Raw genomic sequence first — 21,934 nt, 5'->3', positions numbered from 1 at the left:
GACACAAATAATGTGCTAATTTTTTTAATAGTCATAACATTGTAAAAAACTTTATCTTATTGCCAATATTAAAGTATTATCATAATATAGTATAAATCCTTCGAAATCAAATCGCTTGGGTTTTGGGACTCTTATAGATACGTATCTAGGATATCCACTGGATTTTTTTTAACAAACAATAAGAAAAGTCATACGTACACAAATCATATTTTATTATAAATACACAAACTGCCATGACCTTTTCAACAACATTACATCATTATAGTCATTAGAAAAATAATAGGAAGTAGAGTACTGATTACATTAACTATAATCTAAAATTAATAGCATTATCAAAAAATTATCAATGTAAATAAAATCGTGATGATAAGAAACAAAAAGTCACGATAGAATACAAAACAGCGAAATTATTTCAAAACGCACTAACATTGCAGATACGAACGAACAAAGAAGTTTTATCGGTGTGAACACACAGTCCATTTACTACGAGCTGACACGTATAGTCATATAGACTTTTATCTAATGCATCCGGTAGTTTAGTCTGTCTGTGGCAATAGAGAAGGAACAACGGAACTATTTATAAGAATGAATACAAAAATTGACAAGAAGAAAAGTGTAAGATGTGTTTCGGATAAAGACAAATGGGGATATGTTGTGTGTTTTGGTACAATCATAACATTTGTAAGTAAACACAGTTATTTAATTCTATTTATTAAATACAAAGTAAATAATCTAATAATATAAGCATGTAGTGTATCATTAATCGGAGTATATTAGTATCATTATTCGTTTATCTAGCTTAGTAACTAAATCGTTTTATATGTTTAAGATATACAATAATATCTGAGCTATTTGAAATAGGCCTCTAATATTTACTAGATATGAATCAAATTCCTATGAATATAAACGAGGAAAGACTGTTCTGAAATCTAGGATCTTCAAACATGATAATATATCGTATTACATTAAAACTAGTAAATAAATACTGTTTCATATTCTTATTTTTGTCATTTTATTTAAATCTCAGTAAATAATAAATAATATGATTGAAATACAGAGACATAATAACAATATTAATAATGAATGGTGCAATTTCAATATATTGTGCGTTTAATATTATTATTTAATTATGTAAATAGCATGAACTCATATCGGAAATAGGTACTCAAATATCTGTTCTAATCTGTGTTAAATACATATAAATATTACATTACTTTGAGCAGTTGAACTATTCCATTTTGCATAGTTTAATGTAACAATAGCAGAAACTTTGCAATATACCTATAGGTTGTGTTTATTTTGTTACATTAACCTTCAATCTACTATACACACGGCTTATGAGTTAAAGACCGTCATCTCTGAATTCAAAATATCGTTGTAAAAATCTGGCACAGACTAAAAATAATCGTATAAAAAAACAACTGCTATGATTCCTTCAAATCGCTATATAGCTTCTAGGATTCTAAAAAAAGAATGTTTGACAACTGAGATGTTTTTTTTTTAATTTCCAGATCGCTGGCATCGGCCACGTGAACTCGTTTGGCTTGATATACAAGGATTTTATAATTGAAACAAATTCAAATGCCAAATCCTTAACAACTGCTCACGGTGTATTTTCTATGATGTTAGCAATAGGAGGTATGTGAACATGACGTAGGTATATTTATATTTTGGCAACATGCGAAATATCTTACAGTTTGATGATAAATACAGAAAAAAGTAAATTACCCTCTGTAAATGTCCCGTAGTTGGGCTGAGACATCATCTACTTTTGAGCAAAAGGCTTATTATTTACATCACCACACGGCTCTTTTTTGGATTCAAAGATATGTATGCAATGGAAAATTTCTGAGAGGCCTCCTATGTAGACTAAACAATACCACGTCCATTGTTAAATAATTTAGGATGAAAGACACTGTCCTGATACTCTCGCATCCATATTCGCCGGAATTACTAAAGGTGCGATGTTTCTGTATAAATGCATGGTATGATGATGGCTACTCTCCGTTGCGAAATTTGAATCTTAGTTCCGCATATATTCGACCGTGTTTTTGACCAAAGAGGCGCCATAGAGGCCCATCGATCACACACTGTTGATATTGGACCATCTCGGCTCTGTGTGAATTTATGGATTTTTCATCAATACTAATATTGCCATTTCTTCTTCAATTAAGTTTATAAATGAATATTTCTTATTATTAGAATCGAAAAGGAACAAAATGATCGTGAATTTGAATTCAAATCAAAGTATTCTATAATTGAATATTTATTGTTATCTGTTAGACTAAAAAATGTTATTAAACATAACAAATGTTTACATAATGTATCAGAACCTAACACTTTGTTGATTTATACTACAATTACAACTTTATATATTTTTTAGGTTTGACTTTGAACGTGATATCTAAAAAGTATTCTTTGAAACTCGGAGGTTTTATCGGAGCCTTCTTGATGACGACGGGCTCATTTCTAACATTAATCATAACGAGTGCAAATCAACTTCCCTTCACATTTGGGCTACTTCAAGGAATTGGTTTCGGAATGATGGTCCCTGTTTGTTACTCAACAATAAACCATTACTTTGTGAAGAAGCGAACTCAAGTGATGAGCTTAATAAAAGCGACGCAAGGGCTCATTTTAATTTGGTATCCACAACTGATAAAAGTGATATTATCAAACTACGGATTCAGAGCAACCTTACTCATAATAAGTGGAATATCTTTACATACTTTTCCAGGAATGTTCACGATGGTAACAGACATTAAGAAAACACGAACAGCAAGTATTTTTATCTCATATAAATGCTATCAGCATTATATATAATTTACTATATCACGGCTGATTTCTTACAGATGAGATAGAAGTAAAGAAGGAAAGAGATGAAAATGTTGATTTACTACATGATCATAAAATGAGCAATGTCTCGCATGAAGATAAAACACTTGATAATAAAAAGTCAATAACCACGCTGGGGTATGTATATATTAATTTTAGTATAACTGTTGAATGGCATGACTTTGCAGAATATAAGTATATACATCATCATTACATAGTATAAAACAAAGTCACCTGCCGCTGTCTGTCCCTATGTCAGAGAAAACAAGTGCATGTAAATTGGCGTGTTAAATTGACGAATATATTCGGTCATATGATATTACAAGTTATTACGTTTGTGCAAAGATCATATTCGCATGAGAAATAAATATTGATAATTTGGGATAGCGTACTTCATTCGGATGTGATCGGTTTTTACGAATTTTGCCGATGCGACATCTAAGTTGTGTCGTACTATACGATGATATTGATGGCGTTTTTTAATAGATAGAGTGATTCAAGAGGAATATTTTGTATCCATTACATGGACAATATACCTAGTACAGATGCACTCATAATTTTAAAAGTTTTTGATGTAATTTCGAAAATAAACACATTAGTTGTGCTTACATTGTAAAATCTGGTTGAACCTGATCTCTTACTATTATAATGCACCTGCATGAATCCGGAGCAGTTCGCTAGAGTGAAATAATATGAAATGATATATTAGCATCTACAGCATCTATTGGATCTACATATATAATGTTTCGACTTATAACTTGTCTTACCTTACCTGATTTCTTCGTCTGACGACATGGCCTACATTGCTTATCATTATTTTTAAACTATTTGTTCTTTTTGTCCTCGTATAAAATGTGATTGTACAAACATTTTCATTTCTTATTTTACAGGAACAATTTCTTGGAAATTTTAAATGTGAAAACTTTAAAAGATCCCGTCTTCTGCAATATATGTATTGGACAGAGTTTTGTTAATTTCTCCGATTTGATATTTTTCATCTTACAACCGATGCTTTTGTATCAATATGAATTTGATACGGTAAGCGCCCATTAAGTATTTATAAATAGATGTCAAATGAGAACCAAAAAGGTCAATGAATAAACTACGTGAATTCTTTCCAAAAACCATCGCTAAGTTTTTTGTTACAAATTTTAGTTTATAGTTAGCAGTTAAATATCTGCGAGGCGGAAAGGGAAAATTTTATTAGTAAAAATTAATGAAACGCATGTTTGTATCAATACACAGACTTCAGTCCACTGTCCTCTCTTCATCATCGTGGAGGCTCTTGCCTAACAATAGGACACATATGGCTGTTATTTAATTATTTTTTAAAGATTTTTAAACGATGAAATTGTAAAATACAAATGTCATTTTTTTTTCCACACAATAAATTTATTTGAAAATTATTTTCAGAATGAGGTAGCGGCGTGTATATCAATCAGCGCCGGCGCAGATGTAGCGGGTCGTTTTGGTCTTGCATTATTAAGCAGTATCATCAATGTAAACACAAGATTGCTGTTCTTCCTAGCAACATTTTTAACTCTGACAGCAAGAATAGGTCTCTATTTAATCATCTAAGTACTTAAGCCTATTATAATTATGGCCCACGAACTAATATTAGCGCACGATAAGTTTGTGTCATTAGCAATGTTGTGTGTATATTACAATGGAAATGTTTACACTTTAAGAGCTATTTTTGTAACTTATTCAAGTCACTCTACATTAGCGTCATAATAATAAATTATGCAAGAATAAGCAATTATTCAAATGCGTTCAAGTATTAATGCCTATGATCATAATTATAATAAATACTTTAAGCGAAACTTAGTTTAACGTACTTAGAAACATTCGGCACCAATTCAACCAAATATTTCAGTGTATTTAGAATTTAATACGAATTGCGCAATATGTCAAAACTCTTACATTATATACTTTATTTAATGTACAGTACAGTACGTCTTTACAGTTATTTTTTCAATCTAAATTTAAAATACTGTAAGACTATAAAGTTACCACAATTTAGAAATCATGATAACCTTAAAATATATACCCATCTATTTATAATCTATATAATACTGTACAGCGTACTGTACCTTATTCAGTGGTATATTTTTAAATTGAACCGTTTTTATTTTGGTGAATATATATTTTTCTGATTTCAGTAATTCTTCATGTACGCCAATTTGTATGGGTCGCTGTCGTAACGAGTCTTCTGGGCGTACTTCGGGCATGGCTGCACGTAACCAGTCCACTCGTCATATCGAACCACGTACCCCATAAAGATTTCACAGGAGCCTACGCGCTGTTCATGCTAGCCACTGGATTGGTTAATATCGTTTTCTCCCCATTTATTGGTATGTTATAGATTTAATCTTATTTTAATATAATATATATATCAATGCTGAATTTAGAGCTCATTATATCATGCGAATCTAATGGGTGTTTGTGAACGGTTCATGGTAGATTTTCATCTAATATGCTTGAGCTGCATTGTATTTCATCATTGAATTCTAATCAAATTATAATTATGAACTGCTAAATCTATGTATATTGTTTAGAGTCTGTGTCTTCTTTTTTCAAAGTTCGAATCAATAATGGCAGGAAGATAGATATTAGTGTTTAACTTAAACCCGAAAAAGCCGTAATTTTTTTTAATATTATCATTTGAATATGCAATAAATGTTTTAACATTAAAAATTATTCCTAAATATTTCCTAAATATCTCTTCAATATTTTTGCATATTTTATGGAGTTGTTCCCAACGTACTGTTTTTCATCTCGACATACAGCACCTCTGCTAAATTAAACGTCAGTTCTGCGGCACAAGTGCTAAAACTAAAATGAAGCTGTGTCTAAAAACTTTTCAAATTAAAATCCTTTTCCACACGTTAAATTGCCACTGTGACCTTAATCTTGTGAACATTACATTTTGGTACGATGTTCCAACAAAATGGTTATGCAAATAAAACAACACTGTCCTTTAAATGGAGATGTAAAAAATTTCGCCAAAACGAGGTTTTTCTGGCAATGTTTTTTTTTATTTTATTCCATGACACCTTATATGGATAATGAACCTTGTTAAAGTGATGTGACATTCGTTTTAAGAAAAGTGTGTAAGGAGGTCTTATTGCCCAAAGCGATCTGATATCGACAGCCAGTGAAAGAAGTTCGGCGAAACGAATGTGTACAATTAAAATGTACAAAATATATTTAAATTAAAAGAGCCAATTTAATAATAATAAAATAAATGTATAAAAAAGTACATATTTTAAAATTAGAACTATAACAGAATTTGCATTGATCTTGAAATCTGATTATCTCATAGTTTAAAGTCTCGAAAACAATTTAAAATCGAATTTAGGATTTAAACGACTACATAGCTCATTCCTATAATCCAAGTTTGAAAACTTGCTCGAAAATATGTGTTCTTGCATGAATTCAATTTTCTAGCGCATATTGCTACACGCGGCGTATTTTTAGATTGAAGTGTTTATTCATGGTAAAGTGGAGCAATTCTAGATGTTTCCATTCCGACAGACATGTAAAAATATTCGTTTGTTGAATAGACTTATATCTAACCTATTTGGATAAAATAACGAAGCGGATTGAATAAAATATCTTAAATCCAGTACAAAAATTTAGAAAAGGATTCTCCAAAATATTTTTTCATATTGTAATAATATACAAAAAATCTATTTAAGGTTATTCCAAGGACTATTAAGAATGGTTATATATGTTTATTCTTATAAGTTATCGATTAAAACATATTATAAGTCTTTATTATATAATGTGATCTTATAAGAAATTAAGAATTCACAATTATTCTTGAAAATTGGAAGATCCGTATAAATAGAATAGTCCAAATATTCCAATGCTATATGAATTAGAATTTTTGGAATATTTTATTTTTCATTTTCATTTTTTGTTACAATGACAACACTGAAGCTCGTCTTTAGCTAAAAATAAGTAGCTACTTATAAAAAAAAAAAAAAACAGAATATCGTTTGACAAAGATGTTATAAAATGGTACTGAACTGGTCGGTCTTTGCCTACATTTGTATTTTTAAGTTATAAAGTCAGAATCACAAAATAAAAACACATAGTATTGCTAGCTTAAAAAATTCAGTTGCTTTTTTTGTTTCAAAAGTCGGTTTTCATAATGTATTAATTTATTTGAAACTACGTAATTACTATTTAATATACGATAAATTATATTTCATCTGTTTCAGGGATGCTGAAAGACGTTTATCAAAATTACATACCAGCGTTCTACGCTTTGACATTATGCTGCCTGCCATGTTTATTGTTATGGTCACTGGAATATTGTATATATAGAAATAAAGAACACAATTCCAATCCAAATGATAATGCCTAGATGTCTTCCATAAGGTACAACATAATGTTAACATCTTATATAGGACATCGTAAAGCTTGTGACTAGGTTACGATGTTTTGTATAATACCTACGGCTAGAACAACGATGTTTCTGTACATAGACGTCACTACAAGCCCTAAAATGTAATAAAATGTATTATGATATATGTAAAATATGATATGCGTCTGTAAATAATCCATATATAAATAATAATAAAAATGTAAGTCAATTTAATCTTGAAAGTTAAATATTTATTAATATATTAAATAATGTATAAAAACTTTTTGATCGTTCTTTATTAATGTAGTTTTAAAACCTTTTTTATGTCAACAAAATTAAATTGGATATTAGCTTTTTATGTCTGTGCTCATTACGTTCCGTTATACGCCTGAAATATGCCTAAGTGTTAATTTTAAAATGAAACCCAATTTTTTTATAATACGTCTTTATTAAAATTTTGATTATGCTAAATAAATTATTATATATCTGGGCTTGTTTCGAAAAGTTAAAACAAAATTTAATATAATTAATTCCTTAAATTATACTTCATGTTTATATTTTAAATGCATTATAAAATACCGAAAAGGATCAACGATGAATAAAACCTGAAAATCCACTGTTCTTGATATTTTTAACTGAAGACCTGTTGTAAAATACCGCAATATTCATTCGGGTTTACTCGTGATCTTGATATAATCGTGTAAACATTAAAAATGGATCGTCACTACGCTTCAGTGTCTTAATTGCTGATAAAAGTCACATTAGAGAACCAACTTTATGTTGAAAAGACATTAGTCGAAAGCTAATGACGCATTAGCCAACCAATGAGAGTGCAGTGTTTAGTGACTACGATCAGCATTTTAAAAACAATTTTACATTAGTTTACAAAAAGAACTATCTATTATTATGTTAACTAGCGCCCCTGCTGCACGGGTGCAATACCGACACTAAATATACTACACATTATTTCTTGTTTCTTTACTATATTGTCAGTGAGCATACATAGAGACATACTATTTTATGCTATGTAATGATGAGGTTTTATATTTATATCATGATTTACATAAGGGTTATTGGTTATTATAAAGTATAAACTGTGTTAATTATAAACGACAAACTGAGCTAAAATTCGATCATCAGAAGTGTGGACTCGTAATTATTCTCAGGGTCACAGTGAGTAGAGCGTTTGAGGTCGAGTGGGGTGTCTGAGTCTGAAGAGTAGTTACTAGGCCTTGAGTCTTGGTCACATCTTATTAATTTTACACATTTTATTATCTGTTTTTTACTTCAAACCTTCAAACATTAACGCTTACTTTAGCAAACAAAATTAATGCTTAAGTGTACACTGGATACTGGTATTGTTTTTTTTATAGACTCATGTATTTAATTGGTAAAGAAGAAAATCCAAAGAGTTTCGTTCGTTAAATATTTTGTCAGAGCCTAATCATTATAAAACATATAATAATTTGAAGAAATATATAATTTGATATTAATTAATTTCCTTGTATTTGTGAAATCCTTTTTTGCAGATATTAATTGGATACGAATATTGAAATTAAAATATCAGATACCATTGGGATCATATACGGATTTTAATTAAAAATGTATAATTACATCAAAGATAATTCAATATATTTGTATATATCAGCTTATGTATAGCATCTAATTATATGAAATTTAATTTTTCATATGTTATTATGTAAGCATATCGTGACAAGGAACAATTTGCTCGTTAAAAGTAGTCTACTATAAATCTTCTATTTATAGGAAACACGCAGATCTAACACTTTATGATAAATTTATTGTCTTGACTATCATTTTGTTCAGTGATACTGACTATCAACTTTATATTGAACATATTTATCGCTGAAAATAACTAAAAATGATATACTACGCTGTCGTGTCGTTTCAAAATGCTTTAATTTAGAAACTGCCTATATAATAAATAATCAGCATAACTATACAGTTGAAATTACTCTACTAAGGGTTTATATTTGTTAGTAATGTTTAATGATAAGAAACCTATGTTATTAAGACATCTTCAGAATGAATGATTCAGTCGAGAAGCAAATTACAATAAGATACATCATTTTCTTCATTTAAAAATATACGTTTTTCTCGAACTTATTTTTAAGTTCCATACTATTCGTGACTGCTCTATGGACGTGTTCGGTATAGGTAGATAGGATAGATATAAGGTATTATTTGTATTCGTACACAGAGCCAAGCCTCGGGGCTGATAAAACACCTATCAGTCAGTCTATTTGCAGTTTTTCAGCGATAAATAAATAACAAACAAAAGAGTCATCACTGCGACTTTTTATACAAGTATTTTTTTTTTCGCTATAATCACAATTCGCTCAATGTAAAGCAGCTAAATAGACTACTGCACCTGACAATGCTACTTATATTCCACAAGGTGCAATGATGTGCATAACATGTGCGCTGACCAAAAGACTAATGTGTATGTCGATGAAAATTATATTATGTTTGGATCAATGCAATCGGTTGCTGTACAAATATATTACTGGTAGAGGCCCCGTCGTGGCAATTTATTTGTGTAGGCTGTTCGACTGTTTGTCCTGGTTTGGACGTATGTATTTGTATTTGCGTCATTGGCACCCTACTGCATTTCCAAGTGGAGGCCATTGAATATAAAACATTTATTTATTTATTTTTAAATACACTTGATAAATTCAAATAAAAAATTAAGATGGAATTATGAATTACAAAGTAGCGGTAACAACGACTTTTTTGCATTGATAGTTTAGTGATAAATTGAATGATTTATCCGAGGAATTCATTTGCGTTTGCACGAGCACACGCGCGTGTTTGCTCGACCTCTCGCTCACTGCGTTAGATAGAAATAGGCCAGAATGTCTTTTCAAGTTTGCACGTCTCAGCGCTTTTTATCTTCATGAATAATTATACACTCAATTTTTATCTACGAAAAACTTAAGCTAGCTTGATGAGATGGTTTGCAGGTTTGAATATTCGTTTAAAAGCAACATGGGCTGCAACGGCTACTGGGCCGTAAAGTTGTGTAAAAAATACAATACACAATTCCATTTTCAAAATACATAACATAAATTACATTGTTATACAAAATTCCCTTTCATATAAAGCACGTTTGTAAGGGACTCTTTATTAAAATAAATCTATCAACTATTTTCGTTAAAAATTCATTAATACAAAATATTTACGATTACCACTAACTTAGTTTATCACTTCGCCCAATGGCCCCTAATGATTGATCTGATATTTGTTGTGCAAATCCTGCAATGTCAAATATGGACTCCACGACGCGGTGAACGCATATTTACGGTCTGAATATTAAGGCGGAACGTGACGTCATTAATTCTAATAAATCCGTCAATTTTTAAAGTCATTTATAACGCGATATTTTACTTTAACTGATGTTTCTACTCGGGTCCAAAAATACGAAATTATACGAATTCGATGGATATTTAGAGTTGCTTGATTTTTTAAAGATATTTGTAACCTAAGCGGAAATGCGCTACATCTGATGGTAAGTGGTCACCACCGCCAAAAGACAATGGCGCTGTAAGAAACTTCAATCATTTCAGTTGAACCAACCTTGGAAACTGTGATGTTATGTCTCTTGTACATGTAGTTAGTTACACTGGCTCACTCCCCCTTCAAAACAGAACACAACAATACCAAGTATTTTTGCTTGGCAGCAGAACATTTTTCCTTATAAAATTGTTATTTTTTTAACTAGAAGTTTTTGTAATATATAGAAAAGCTTTGTAAATTTGAAGTATTGATAACCAGTAAATTGATCGGTATAACTTATAATAATTATCTGCACTGATAACAAGACCGTATAACAAAAAGAATGGCTAATTAAGTATTAATAAATCTACACTCGATACAGATTCAAAATCACACAATGCAACTTCAGTAACGTCAACAAGTTCCGTCATAGATTTTAATTTAAGTTTATATATTTTCAATAAAATTATGAAATGAATCAATTGTATGAGCACATTTAAATTAAAATGTAAAAAGACAAAATATCTTTAGAACTTTTAGCGAGTTCCCTGCATGTTTTCAACTATTCTTCAATTACTATTTTTTTACATTTGGGAAATCTAACGTATCTCGATGGGATGATCCGGGGTTAGCGGGATACTTGCGCACTAAAAGCTCTGCGATGACCTTCTTTTGCGCGGATCGGACGGGTCACAATTTGATGAAAAAAAAAAACTATAACTCATCAATACAATATTTTGTAAATTGATACGATACTTAATACGTATTTTATAGAAAATGAAAAATATAGAAATACTGGTTACTGTATTAGAGAAGCACAATTATTTAAAACTGTAATATATTCAACAGAAAGAAATTTTTATTCAATTATTTTTCAGCAACATAAAATAATTGTTATTTCACAAATGTCGCATAATTTGAAGATAAAAGGTGAAGTTTTAACATTAGTGTTGAAACTGTTTAATCGAACAAGTTCAGTTCGAGCTATTGTTTGGGAAACAATGTTTTTTTTTTAATATTGTCTATATAGTCTGGAAAGCGTTACCTTCCAGGCAGAGGCAGGTCTAGCTCAGAACTCGCGATCGATAGAGCTAGCTCGCCCGGGGAGTCGGCGTGGGAACAATGACTGTGCGAATCTTATTCAAATAAAACATAATCAGGATTTACACCAAGTCTTTTTAGAGTCAGACCGTTATTATATTTGTGTAAGAAAGAAATTAATTAAATTTTAAGCTGCTTTTTTAATATACCGGACTCATTTATTTGTAATCATTCACTGAATTCATATAATATATAGCCCTTATATCTTACGTGTTGTAATCTTAATTAAAAATAATAAGTTTATGACTGCAACACTTCATACATATAAATATATGTAAAAAAAATTACCAGCAGATGTAGCGCGTTTCGGAAATGGTTTTGGTATTTAATGCCAACGGTTCTTAATAAGTTAATTGTACAGAGTTATTTTAATTGACATAATATGTTACTGTAAGTTAACGTATACATTTAACTTAAGTATGGAAGCGGAAAGTATTTCAAATATTTAGTATAAAATTCACTACTATTTCGTTATTTGAAAGTTATGAATAAAATTTGTTCCAACGGCTTACGAAGTTACGCTGCGTCATAAACAGTCAGATTGTTAGGTTAAAAGTAAAGTAATATACATACGACATTTCTGTTTTATTTTATATCGAAAGTAAATAAGAAAACATAAGACTTATTTTTCGCGTAAGCTTTAAATTGCTTAAGTGTTTTTTTTATATATGTAGACTAGATATAGTTATAGACTCTTATAAAATAAATACAGCTAATTTACTCAATCAAACAATTTTTTTTTTGAGTTTTCGTTTTATAAGTTAATTTCAATTCAAGTTACGAGCAGTTCGTAAAGTAGATTCCGAGAAGAATCGTAATTCAGTAGTTACTCTTTTCCAAAAAATATTTATTTTGTCTAAATCAATCCATACTTCAAGACATCAAGTAACGCCGTATCAATGAAATATTTATCAACAGAAGATATATAATATGTAATAATTGTCATTTTTTAAATTTATGTTAAAGTAAAAGTAGTCTAGTTTTTCGGATTATTTATTTTAATTAAAAAAATCTGTTTCATATAAAATGCATTTTTAATTATATATTCAAAGGTCGATAATTTAAAAATATATATAAAGATAATAATTTTGATTTTTTATATTAATTTTAAAAAACGTTCCTTATGGAATCCGATCCGATATTATTGTATTTATAACAACATATCGGCTATTAATAATTAATTATTTTTAAGAAATACCGCGCTATATAAATTATGTCAAATAAACACGCAGTCGTAAAGTATAACGATAGGAATATTTTGATTACTAATATACATTATCATACTAAATAAAAATAGTTGAAAGTTGTTTTGACACTATGTAGGAATCTTCCACTCGCTGTGAGACTACGTTACCTACGTAGATTAGATATATAATGACGTATTTATTTTAGTTTAACGGTGTATTACATAGAAACATTTATTCGTAATTTCAAGGCGATTTTGTTATACAGGCAATTAAATAGTAGCCTAAAGCTGGAGTCGTTTTTAATACCTTCTAATTTGTTTATTAAGATAATTTATTAATGTTTACAAAAAATCAACGATTCTATCGATCTAATAAAATAAGAATCCTTATGAAATGCATTAAATCAGAACTTTATTAATATATGTATAAATATTCGAATAAAAGTACGACTAATTCTAAATTTATAAGTAAAAAGTATTTTGGGTTCTCTTTGCCTTATTAGCCCAGCCGATTACAGTAACAATTTTCACTCGGAAATCTTTAGTGGTAGTTACTGGTAATATACATTTTGGTTTTCTCGATTTGCATAAATTTAAGACGTTTAGTGCTTTTTAAATCCATCGGGTTGTCAGTTTTTGATGTTATATTTTGTCCTAGTTATTGCCCTCGGCTTCGCTAGAGTTTAGGGATTGTTGTCACGTGTTAGGCAAAAAAGTAGCCTATATCCGAATCTATCCGAAAATATCCAAAATTGAACTCCTTCCTTGAAGTTCAATTTTGCTATAATAACAAATTTCATCACATCGGTTCATTGGTTTGGTTGTGAGAGAGCGACAGACAGACAGACAGAGCTACTTTGATATTTATAATATTAAAGTATAGATTAACTGTCGTTTTGATTTACATACATAGCATGTTATTTAAAACATATTTATTCATATTATTCATTATTACGCAATTAACCACTCATTCATTAGTTAGACATAAAGAAGCATTTTGAAAAAATACTAAGTAATTAACCAAAAAATAAACAATGAATGAAGTAGGTCACAAAAAATAGTTTTTATTGAATATGTATAAAAAAAGTTAACGACATACTTGACAGATCAGTTTATTGTTCCAATTTCAAAGTACAATATTATACCGTTAAATTACGTCATGTTTGATTGAAATAACATCATACAATCAAATTAGCACGTTAATTAATATAATTTTAATTGGTAAAAGACAAAGATTCATTTCATATCCAACTGGTATGTATTCAACAATGTATGTTTTTATGTAAAAATAATTAAAGATTTACTGTCGAGATTTTCAAGTTGATGAGCTGCGCCGTAGTTGGTGATAAGGCTTTATGCAAGCTGGGTCCGTACCTTCTGCATATTCTACCACCAAAAATCAATTGTAAAGTGTTATAGGGGTGAGCCAGTGTAATTACAAGCACAACATAAATTTTAGATCCCACGGTCGGTGGTGCATTTGTGGTGTAAGGACTGGTTATAATTACCTAAGGCGATAATATGTTGAGCATTGGTGGACCACATACCATCATATGGACTTTTCTCCAACGGCCTATTTTCACTAAGTTTTTCAAAAACATTACGACTGTCATTAAGAGTGTCAGTCCGCTTTTATTTTCCTACGATCAGACTGTCTACCTGTCTCAAGTTTAAACAACATTAAATATCCCTAACAGTTAAATAAGGCTACTTACCGAAACTTTGCTCAACTTGACGTTAATTAATTGATGGCGCTGAATGGCTTTGCTTCCGAATATTTCGACTTAAATTTATTATAATCTATTTAGGTATTGTTTGGTTGTATAATTCGTGTAATATATTTACCTAAAATTTATTAAAACTCATAAAATAACTATTGAGAGGAAAATTTTGAAGATAATTTATTTTTTACTTTTCCGAGTGGGTCTCCCGTCCCGTGAAATGATTTTGATTTGATTTTCTAGATTTTTTTTCGAAACTAACTATCCGGCACGGCTTTACACCGAGCAACGCCAAAGTAAGGCTAGTATGTTCTACGAATTATGTAAGTACACATAAGTAATGTGAATGTAAATTAAATATAAATATCAAAAATACTTAGCTGTTTTCAGTTTTAATCACTAGATAATGTTACTACAGATTTATATGCATACACTGTGTTCAAACTTCTGATCTCATCTCAAATTTAGGTAACTAACTCTATAGGGGATAGCACAATCCATTGTCAGTCTAGTGTGGGAATATTTGCATGTGGTACAGATTACTAGCGCCATCTATTAGGTCAGACGTCACCTTGCTGTGTCTGAGATTTGTTTGAATTGAGCTCAAATGAACTCGATATTAGTCTCCCTTAGTGGACAAAGTGAGAGGAAACCTAAAACAGATTGTACACAGCCTTTCGATATACCTGAAACTTGGTATGTTAATAACTATAATAGTCTTTCCAAAAACTACACAATAATTAGTCTTATTATCCCGTGAAGGACTAAATAAATAACTGTTACAGGACATACGTCAACTGTAAAATATCTTTTTGATTGATTTTTGGTTATTGGAAAATAAATATACGAAATTTAGTTAATAAATGTGGAAAAATATAAATTGAAATGTACAGTTCTGTTACTATAGTATTTTTATTCTTATAAAAATATATAGCAACGAAGTATTAGGTAAAAGAAGCGTGATATAGTAGAGCATTTTGCTATTAGTTGTATTGGAGTCAATGTTACCTCAAAGTGTGCCAACAGATGTTACACTTCATATATCGTTGAATTAGTGTTTTGATTAAATAATACTATTATGTAAATTGATTAAGAACGACTCAGCTTGTTATCAATTTTTTTCAACCTATATAGGTATCTGTAATAATATTATAAATAAGAAAGTAACTCTATTTGTCTGCCTATCAGTCACTCTTTCATTAAACCGCTGAACTGAATGTTATGAAATATGCTGGATATGAAATATACAGGCTGCTTTTTTACCTAATACATGACAACAAACCCCTATAACGCGAGCGAATCCGCAGGCGACAACTCATATGATATAGATTCTGAATCTGTAGTAACATTTAATATCGCAACATGATGAAACAAAGTGTAAGAACCTGGTTGAATTGTATTTAAGTTTAGATTTTTAGAGATATTCGAATGATACAAATGTTTCTGAGTTTAATCCCAAACCAAACCATTTTTTTAAATCAAAATAAATCAAAATAAACTTTATTCAAGTAGGCTTTTATAAGCACTTTTGAATCGTCATTTTACAATTAAGTGAAGCTACCACCGGTTCGGAAAGTAGATTCTACCGAGAAGAACCGGCAAGAAACTCAGTAGTTACTCTTTTTTTTTTAACATTTAAAAAATACAGCGTCATGTTAATTAAATACAATTATTTCAATTAATGTATCCTGCTTGGAAGTCAACAGGTATTAACTCCACGCTTTTTTATCATCTACAAAATCTTGTATCGAATAGTATGCTTTTTCTACCAATGTATTTTTAACAAACGATTTGAATTTACTAAACGGCAAAGTTAAAAATTTCTGCGGGATTTTATTATAGAAACGGATACCTTGCCCCAAGAAGGATCCATTGACTTTGCGGAGTCGGAAACTTGGCGTTATAAGTTTATCCTTACTTCTAGTGCATATACAATGATTATCACTGATTTTATCAAAGTGATCAATGTTACTGTGAATATACATGATATTGTTGTAAATATATTGCGACGCAACAGTAAGTATTCCTACTCTGTTAAAAACATCCCGAAGAGAGTCTCTAGCTCCAAGATTATAAATAAACCGAATTGCTCTCTTTTGTAAAATAAAGACAGATTCAATATCTGCAGCGTTACCCCAAAGTAATATGCCATATGACATAATACTGTGAAAATAACCAAAATAAACTAAACGAGCGGTATCAATATCAGTTAGTTGTCTAACTTTTCTAACCGCGTATGTTGCGGAGCTGAGTCTTCCTGTTAGGGATGATAAATGAGAAGTCCACTGAAGTCTGGAATCCAATTCTATTCCTAAAAACACCGTAGTTTCAGCTACTTCAAGACGGTCACCATTTAAAGATATATTATAATTTTGCTTGCTAACATTAGGTAGGGTAAAAAACTACACATTTTGTTTTTTGAGCATTCAAAACTAAATTATTTACCGTAAACCAATTGTGTATCTGTGATAATGCACCGTTCACATCGTCATAGTCATTTTTTTTCCTGTCAACCTTAAAAATCAGCGAAGTATCGTCAGCAAACAACACTATATCACAAATACCCTTAACATAGAAAGGAAGATCATTTATATATACTAGGAATAGAAAGGGACCCAAAATTGAACCTTGTGGAACTCCCATTTTTAACGTAGATCCAGAAGACTTTATTCCATTAATGAAAACTTGCTGGATTCTTTGACTTAAATATGAAGCGATGAGATCAAGAGCTTTACCTTTAACACCGTAATATTTGAGCTTATAAAGAAGCGTTTCGTGTTCTACACAATCGAATGCTTTAGATAAATCACAGAATACTCCAATAGCGTTCTGTGATTTCTCCCAAGCATCGTAAATATGTTTGAGAAGCGCAATTCCCGCATCAGTTGTCGAGCGACCTCTTCTAAAACCGAATTGCTCACCATGAAAAATAGCATGTGTACCGAAATGGACGAGAAGTTGATTTAAAATAATTTTTTCGAAGATTTTACTTAAGGATGGGAGTATTGAAATAGGCCTGTAATTACCGGGATCGCTTCTGTTTCCAGTTTTAAAAAGTGGTAAAACTTTACTACATTTTAACAAGTTAGGAAATGAACCCGTGTCCAAACTCTTGTTAAAAATTACTGCTATATACGGAGCAATATCGTATATGATGTTATTAAAAAATTTTACCGAAATGCCCCATATGTCGTTAGTTTTTTTAATATTTACAGTTTTAAATACTTTTATGACATCTATTGCAGAAACCGTTTCAAATGAAAAATCAATAACGCATTTAGAAACACTATTATTTAATAACCTAGCTGCATTTGATGTAGATGATTTTAAATGAAATGTTATTTTATGGGGTACTTTATCAAAAAATGATTCAAATAAATTAGCAACCTCTAATTCAGAACTCGTGAATCTACTACCTGTGTTCAATTCTATTGGTATCATTTCCTTTTTGGGTTTTCCACTAACACTACTAATAACATCCCATGTGGCTTTAATTCTATTATCAGAATTCAGGATTTTTTTCTTTAAATATAAGGACTTAGCAGAAATGCATACTGTTTTAAAAATTTTTGAATATTTAATGACGTATTCTAAAATTTGATTGGATGGCAGTTGTTGATGAAGTTAATGTAACGATTTTAGCTAGATTTTACATTGACGATAATTTTTTATACTGGTAACCACAAACGCAGACTGATGACTATTGGCACTTAGATCTATCTACATATATACAATAATATAGAAATGGATTTGCCTTTTCAGTGTGTAAGTGATAGCCCCGATTATTATAAAAATGGTTTTTGCCTAATTGCCGAAACTATAAAATAATATGTAGTAATATTTTTAAAACATTTTGGTAAGTATCTATAACTTTATTTATTCCATGCAATTTATTCTATCCTAATGTAATCGTCTTTTTTTATATAATACTCTAGTAGTAGTAGTATGTGAAGTGCTAGGTTGAGGTCGGAAATGCAAACGCCATAAAGTTGATAAAAGATTTTATTGGCAACACGTTCGACCACATTCCGGAAATACACATGAGAGAGCTGTCATAAAAAACAAACAATTCGAGACCCAATTACGGTTTGTCATTTACAAGGGGCATTATGAGATACCTATAAAATATCAATTTTACCTTGCGACGACGTTGCGTTTATAAAGACAGCTTTACTATGAAGCTCACACAAACAGGCTGCGAGTTGGTGTGAAACTCTCATTCATCACGTCTAGGTTTCCAAGATATCCTCATTATGGTTTTCTTCATGTGAATCATTAAAGCAAATAAGGCTTAATAAATTAGTGGTGCTTGCCCGGGTTTGAACTCAGAATCATTGATTAATATTCGCGCCTTGCAATAACTGGGCCATCACGATTTTCAGTCATTACCAAATGAAATTGAGAAAATATAGGTCTCATTAAATATTACTGACTGATGTACTTTCAATAACTACAAAGACTGAACTAGTTATGAAGCTCTTGAGGCAACGCTGATTACTGAGTTTCCGATAGAACTTCCAACTTAAATTAAACCTCTCATACACCGATACCATTTCCCAATAACTTTAGACTGCCTCGTGTTATAATAACGTATATATCTGAGCGTCAAATTAAAAATACATTTTTTAATAGGCAACTATTTCTAAATTCTGTTGGAATTTTTTTTATTAAATTTAGTGTAATGATCCAAACTTACTGGAAGATATTTATTTATTCATAACCAAGGCCGGATTTATAGTAGGAGCACAAGGGCGGAAAATTGTTCAGGGTCGACAAAATTAGGACCATAAAAAAAACAAATCCTTCCAACTGTTAATAAATTATCTACTATGAATGAATGAGTCATTTTATTTATTTAATAATTGTTTATTATTTTCAAGCCTCGGCAATTTTTACACTGCCAAGCTGCGATGATAAGATATAAATTGGTACTTTTTGTAATTACTGCTGAAGTAAAAATGTCTACATTGAAATTGAACATATATAGATCTTGGACCCTGAAGAAAGAAAGAGTTAGAGGATAAACCTATTTCATTCTCATGTAACTCTTACATGACCGAAAGATTCGAACAAATACAGAAGTAATAAAATTAGATTGATGTTCACACAAATGACTTTTATTTGTTAGCGATAAATTGTGAACAAAACATTATCGTCGAGAAATGCTTTTCATGTAAGTGGAGCAGCAGGAAAATTTGATGATCCCGCTTGGCGATAGGCCAAGTTTTGGTTCCGTACATTAACACGAGACGTTTCTGTTGTGTCAAACACGATCTGTTAGTTTGCTTAAGAGACTGATGACGTAGCACGATATTGACAATATTTAAATACAGATAGTTTCTTTATAGAATTATCAATACTAATATTATTAATACGAAAGTAAAATTATCCGTCCGTCTGTAGTTTTGTTTTTTCATGGCTAAGCTACTGAATCTATTATGAACTCCAAACTTTTTTATGGCAAACAACCGACGCCAACCCATAAAATGCGAACGACGCTGCCGACGACAGCTAGTATATATAAACGAGGAAATACTGCTAGCATTCGTGCCACCAGCCCACATGGTAATGATTTATACAGCTATGTTAAGCTGTTGTTTATTTATATATAATTTAGCTCTTAAAGAGGTCGTAGTCGTAAGTAAATAATTATAAGAAAAAAGGTTATTTAATATGCCTGATTATTAAAACAAAATTATATTTCTTATTAAATATTAGGACTACGTATGCCATCTAGTAGTTACGAAGTGAACTATATCTACGCCATCTAGTGGTACTGGTTAGAATTATTAAATTCCCCAAACGGTTTCCGAATACATAGGGCGCTGGCTTTGCGATTCTAATACCACCAATGTGCAATAGATGGCGTTACAAAGGAAATTGAAAGGTTGAATATTTTAAAAAAAATCGGCGTAGATTCACAACATACAACCTAAGTCTATGATTTATTATTAATTCATTTGTTAAATAAGACGCAAACAGAAATTATTAAATTTATTAATAATAATAAGGCCAATTCGAATTTAAGATTTTACAGAGAACCTGTCTTAACATGATCACCTAAAAAGTTATAGCTATTGTTGATACCAAAGATGGTTGCTTCGAAAATTTATATCAGATTTACATCCTTAGTTGTGAGTCCATAGTACAGAAGTTTTTAATTGCATTTCCTCCGGCATAAATGGCTGAGCGGGAATTAGGTACAGTACTAAGTTATTTAAAGAATAGGAACAGGTCATACTTAAATGAATGAACGTATTGGTCTGATTGATTTTTACTACTTACTATTGGCGAGCATTAGTATTACGCTCGTGATATGCATGCGTCTATTAGAAAATTATGAGTAAAAAATATCCAATTATATTTCTATTCATTTTACTTGTCGTGGATAGAGCCATCGTAAGTAAGTATTATTCATCGTTTATTATTAATTTGTATTTTTCATTATTCTTAACAGTATCAATATATTTTTTAAAATACAGATAACATATGCAACAAATTATTTTAAAAAATATTAATTTTTTCATGCAAAATAAATAAAAATTTTAACAAAAAGAAAAACCGACTTCAAACAAAACACTATTTTAAAACAAATGAATATGCACGAAAAAGTAATAAAAATAATTGCGTATTCAACATATTTTTTAGAGTCTTCCTAAGTTAAATGAAATGAAAAATATTAGACTACTTAAAAGTCGATTAACGATTATATCATGTAGTTATAGTTATTGGTATATTTGGAGCCGGTGTCAGCCACGGTGTCCTTGCCCCAACAATCAAAAGAAAGAAGCGATACGAGCCCCTTGATTGATCCAGTATATTATTGTGTAAAAGGTAATTTGTAAAAAACATATTTGTTAAAGTTTTCTCGTATTGTTTTTTGATAGATATACTGTAGGGTTTTATTGGCTGACACCGACTCCAAATATAACAATAATTATAACTATATTATAATTTTACTAGTTTGAAGTCGGTTTTTCTTTTTGTTAAAATTTTTATTTATTTTTTGATTTTAAGTGAAGCTGATGTTGACTAACTATTTTTTTTTAATATGGATAGATTAAGCGTTCCGTTTATATGAGTCAGAAACTACTTCGAGGACAATTTCAAAGGAAACTTGCGAATAAAGCAAAAATAGACTTTCGAAAATGCGGATTTAATACGTCACGCGGCGTAAACTACAAGGATCCCTCGAAAGAG

The 21,934-nt window shown here is 30.4% G+C and overlaps 2 protein-coding genes across 6 annotated transcripts in view; one reads left to right on the top strand and one right to left on the bottom strand.

The window, feature by feature from the left end:
- The window catches only part of LOC124539311 (solute carrier family 12 member 4), a 448,925-nt gene that overhangs the window by 316,625 nt on the left and 110,366 nt on the right, over positions 1-21,934 (bottom strand). The gene's annotated exons all lie outside the window — the stretch shown is intronic.
- Positions 413-7,432, top strand: LOC124543809 (monocarboxylate transporter 1-like). Its single transcript, XM_047122152.1, has 8 exons — positions 413-681; positions 1,512-1,638; positions 2,384-2,782; positions 2,853-2,973; positions 3,726-3,873; positions 4,249-4,393; positions 4,998-5,189; positions 7,065-7,432. Exons 1-8 carry the CDS (start codon positions 586-588, stop codon positions 7,208-7,210), a joined length of 1,374 nt encoding a protein of 457 aa, XP_046978108.1. The 5' UTR covers positions 413-585; the 3' UTR covers positions 7,211-7,432.

The sequence above is a fragment of the Vanessa cardui genome, chromosome 1, assembly GCF_905220365.1.
Source record: "Vanessa cardui chromosome 1, ilVanCard2.1, whole genome shotgun sequence".
NCBI classification, from domain to species: domain Eukaryota; kingdom Metazoa; phylum Arthropoda; class Insecta; order Lepidoptera; family Nymphalidae; genus Vanessa; species Vanessa cardui.
Note: the sequence above shows the minus strand (reverse complement) of the source record. Positions and strands in the feature narration are given on the sequence as shown.

Bases quoted from the DNA above. Each gene is read 5' to 3' on its own strand.
- LOC124543809 (XM_047122152.1), top strand. From the start codon at position 586: ATGAATACAAAAATTGACAAGAAGAAAAGTGTAAGATGTGTTTCGGAT. The intron at 3,874-4,248 runs GTAAGCGCCCAT...AATTATTTTCAG, and splicing joins ATCAATATGAATTTGATACG to AATGAGGTAGCGGCGTGTAT. The intron at 4,394-4,997 runs GTCTCTATTTAA...TTCTGATTTCAG, and splicing joins AACTCTGACAGCAAGAATAG to TAATTCTTCATGTACGCCAA.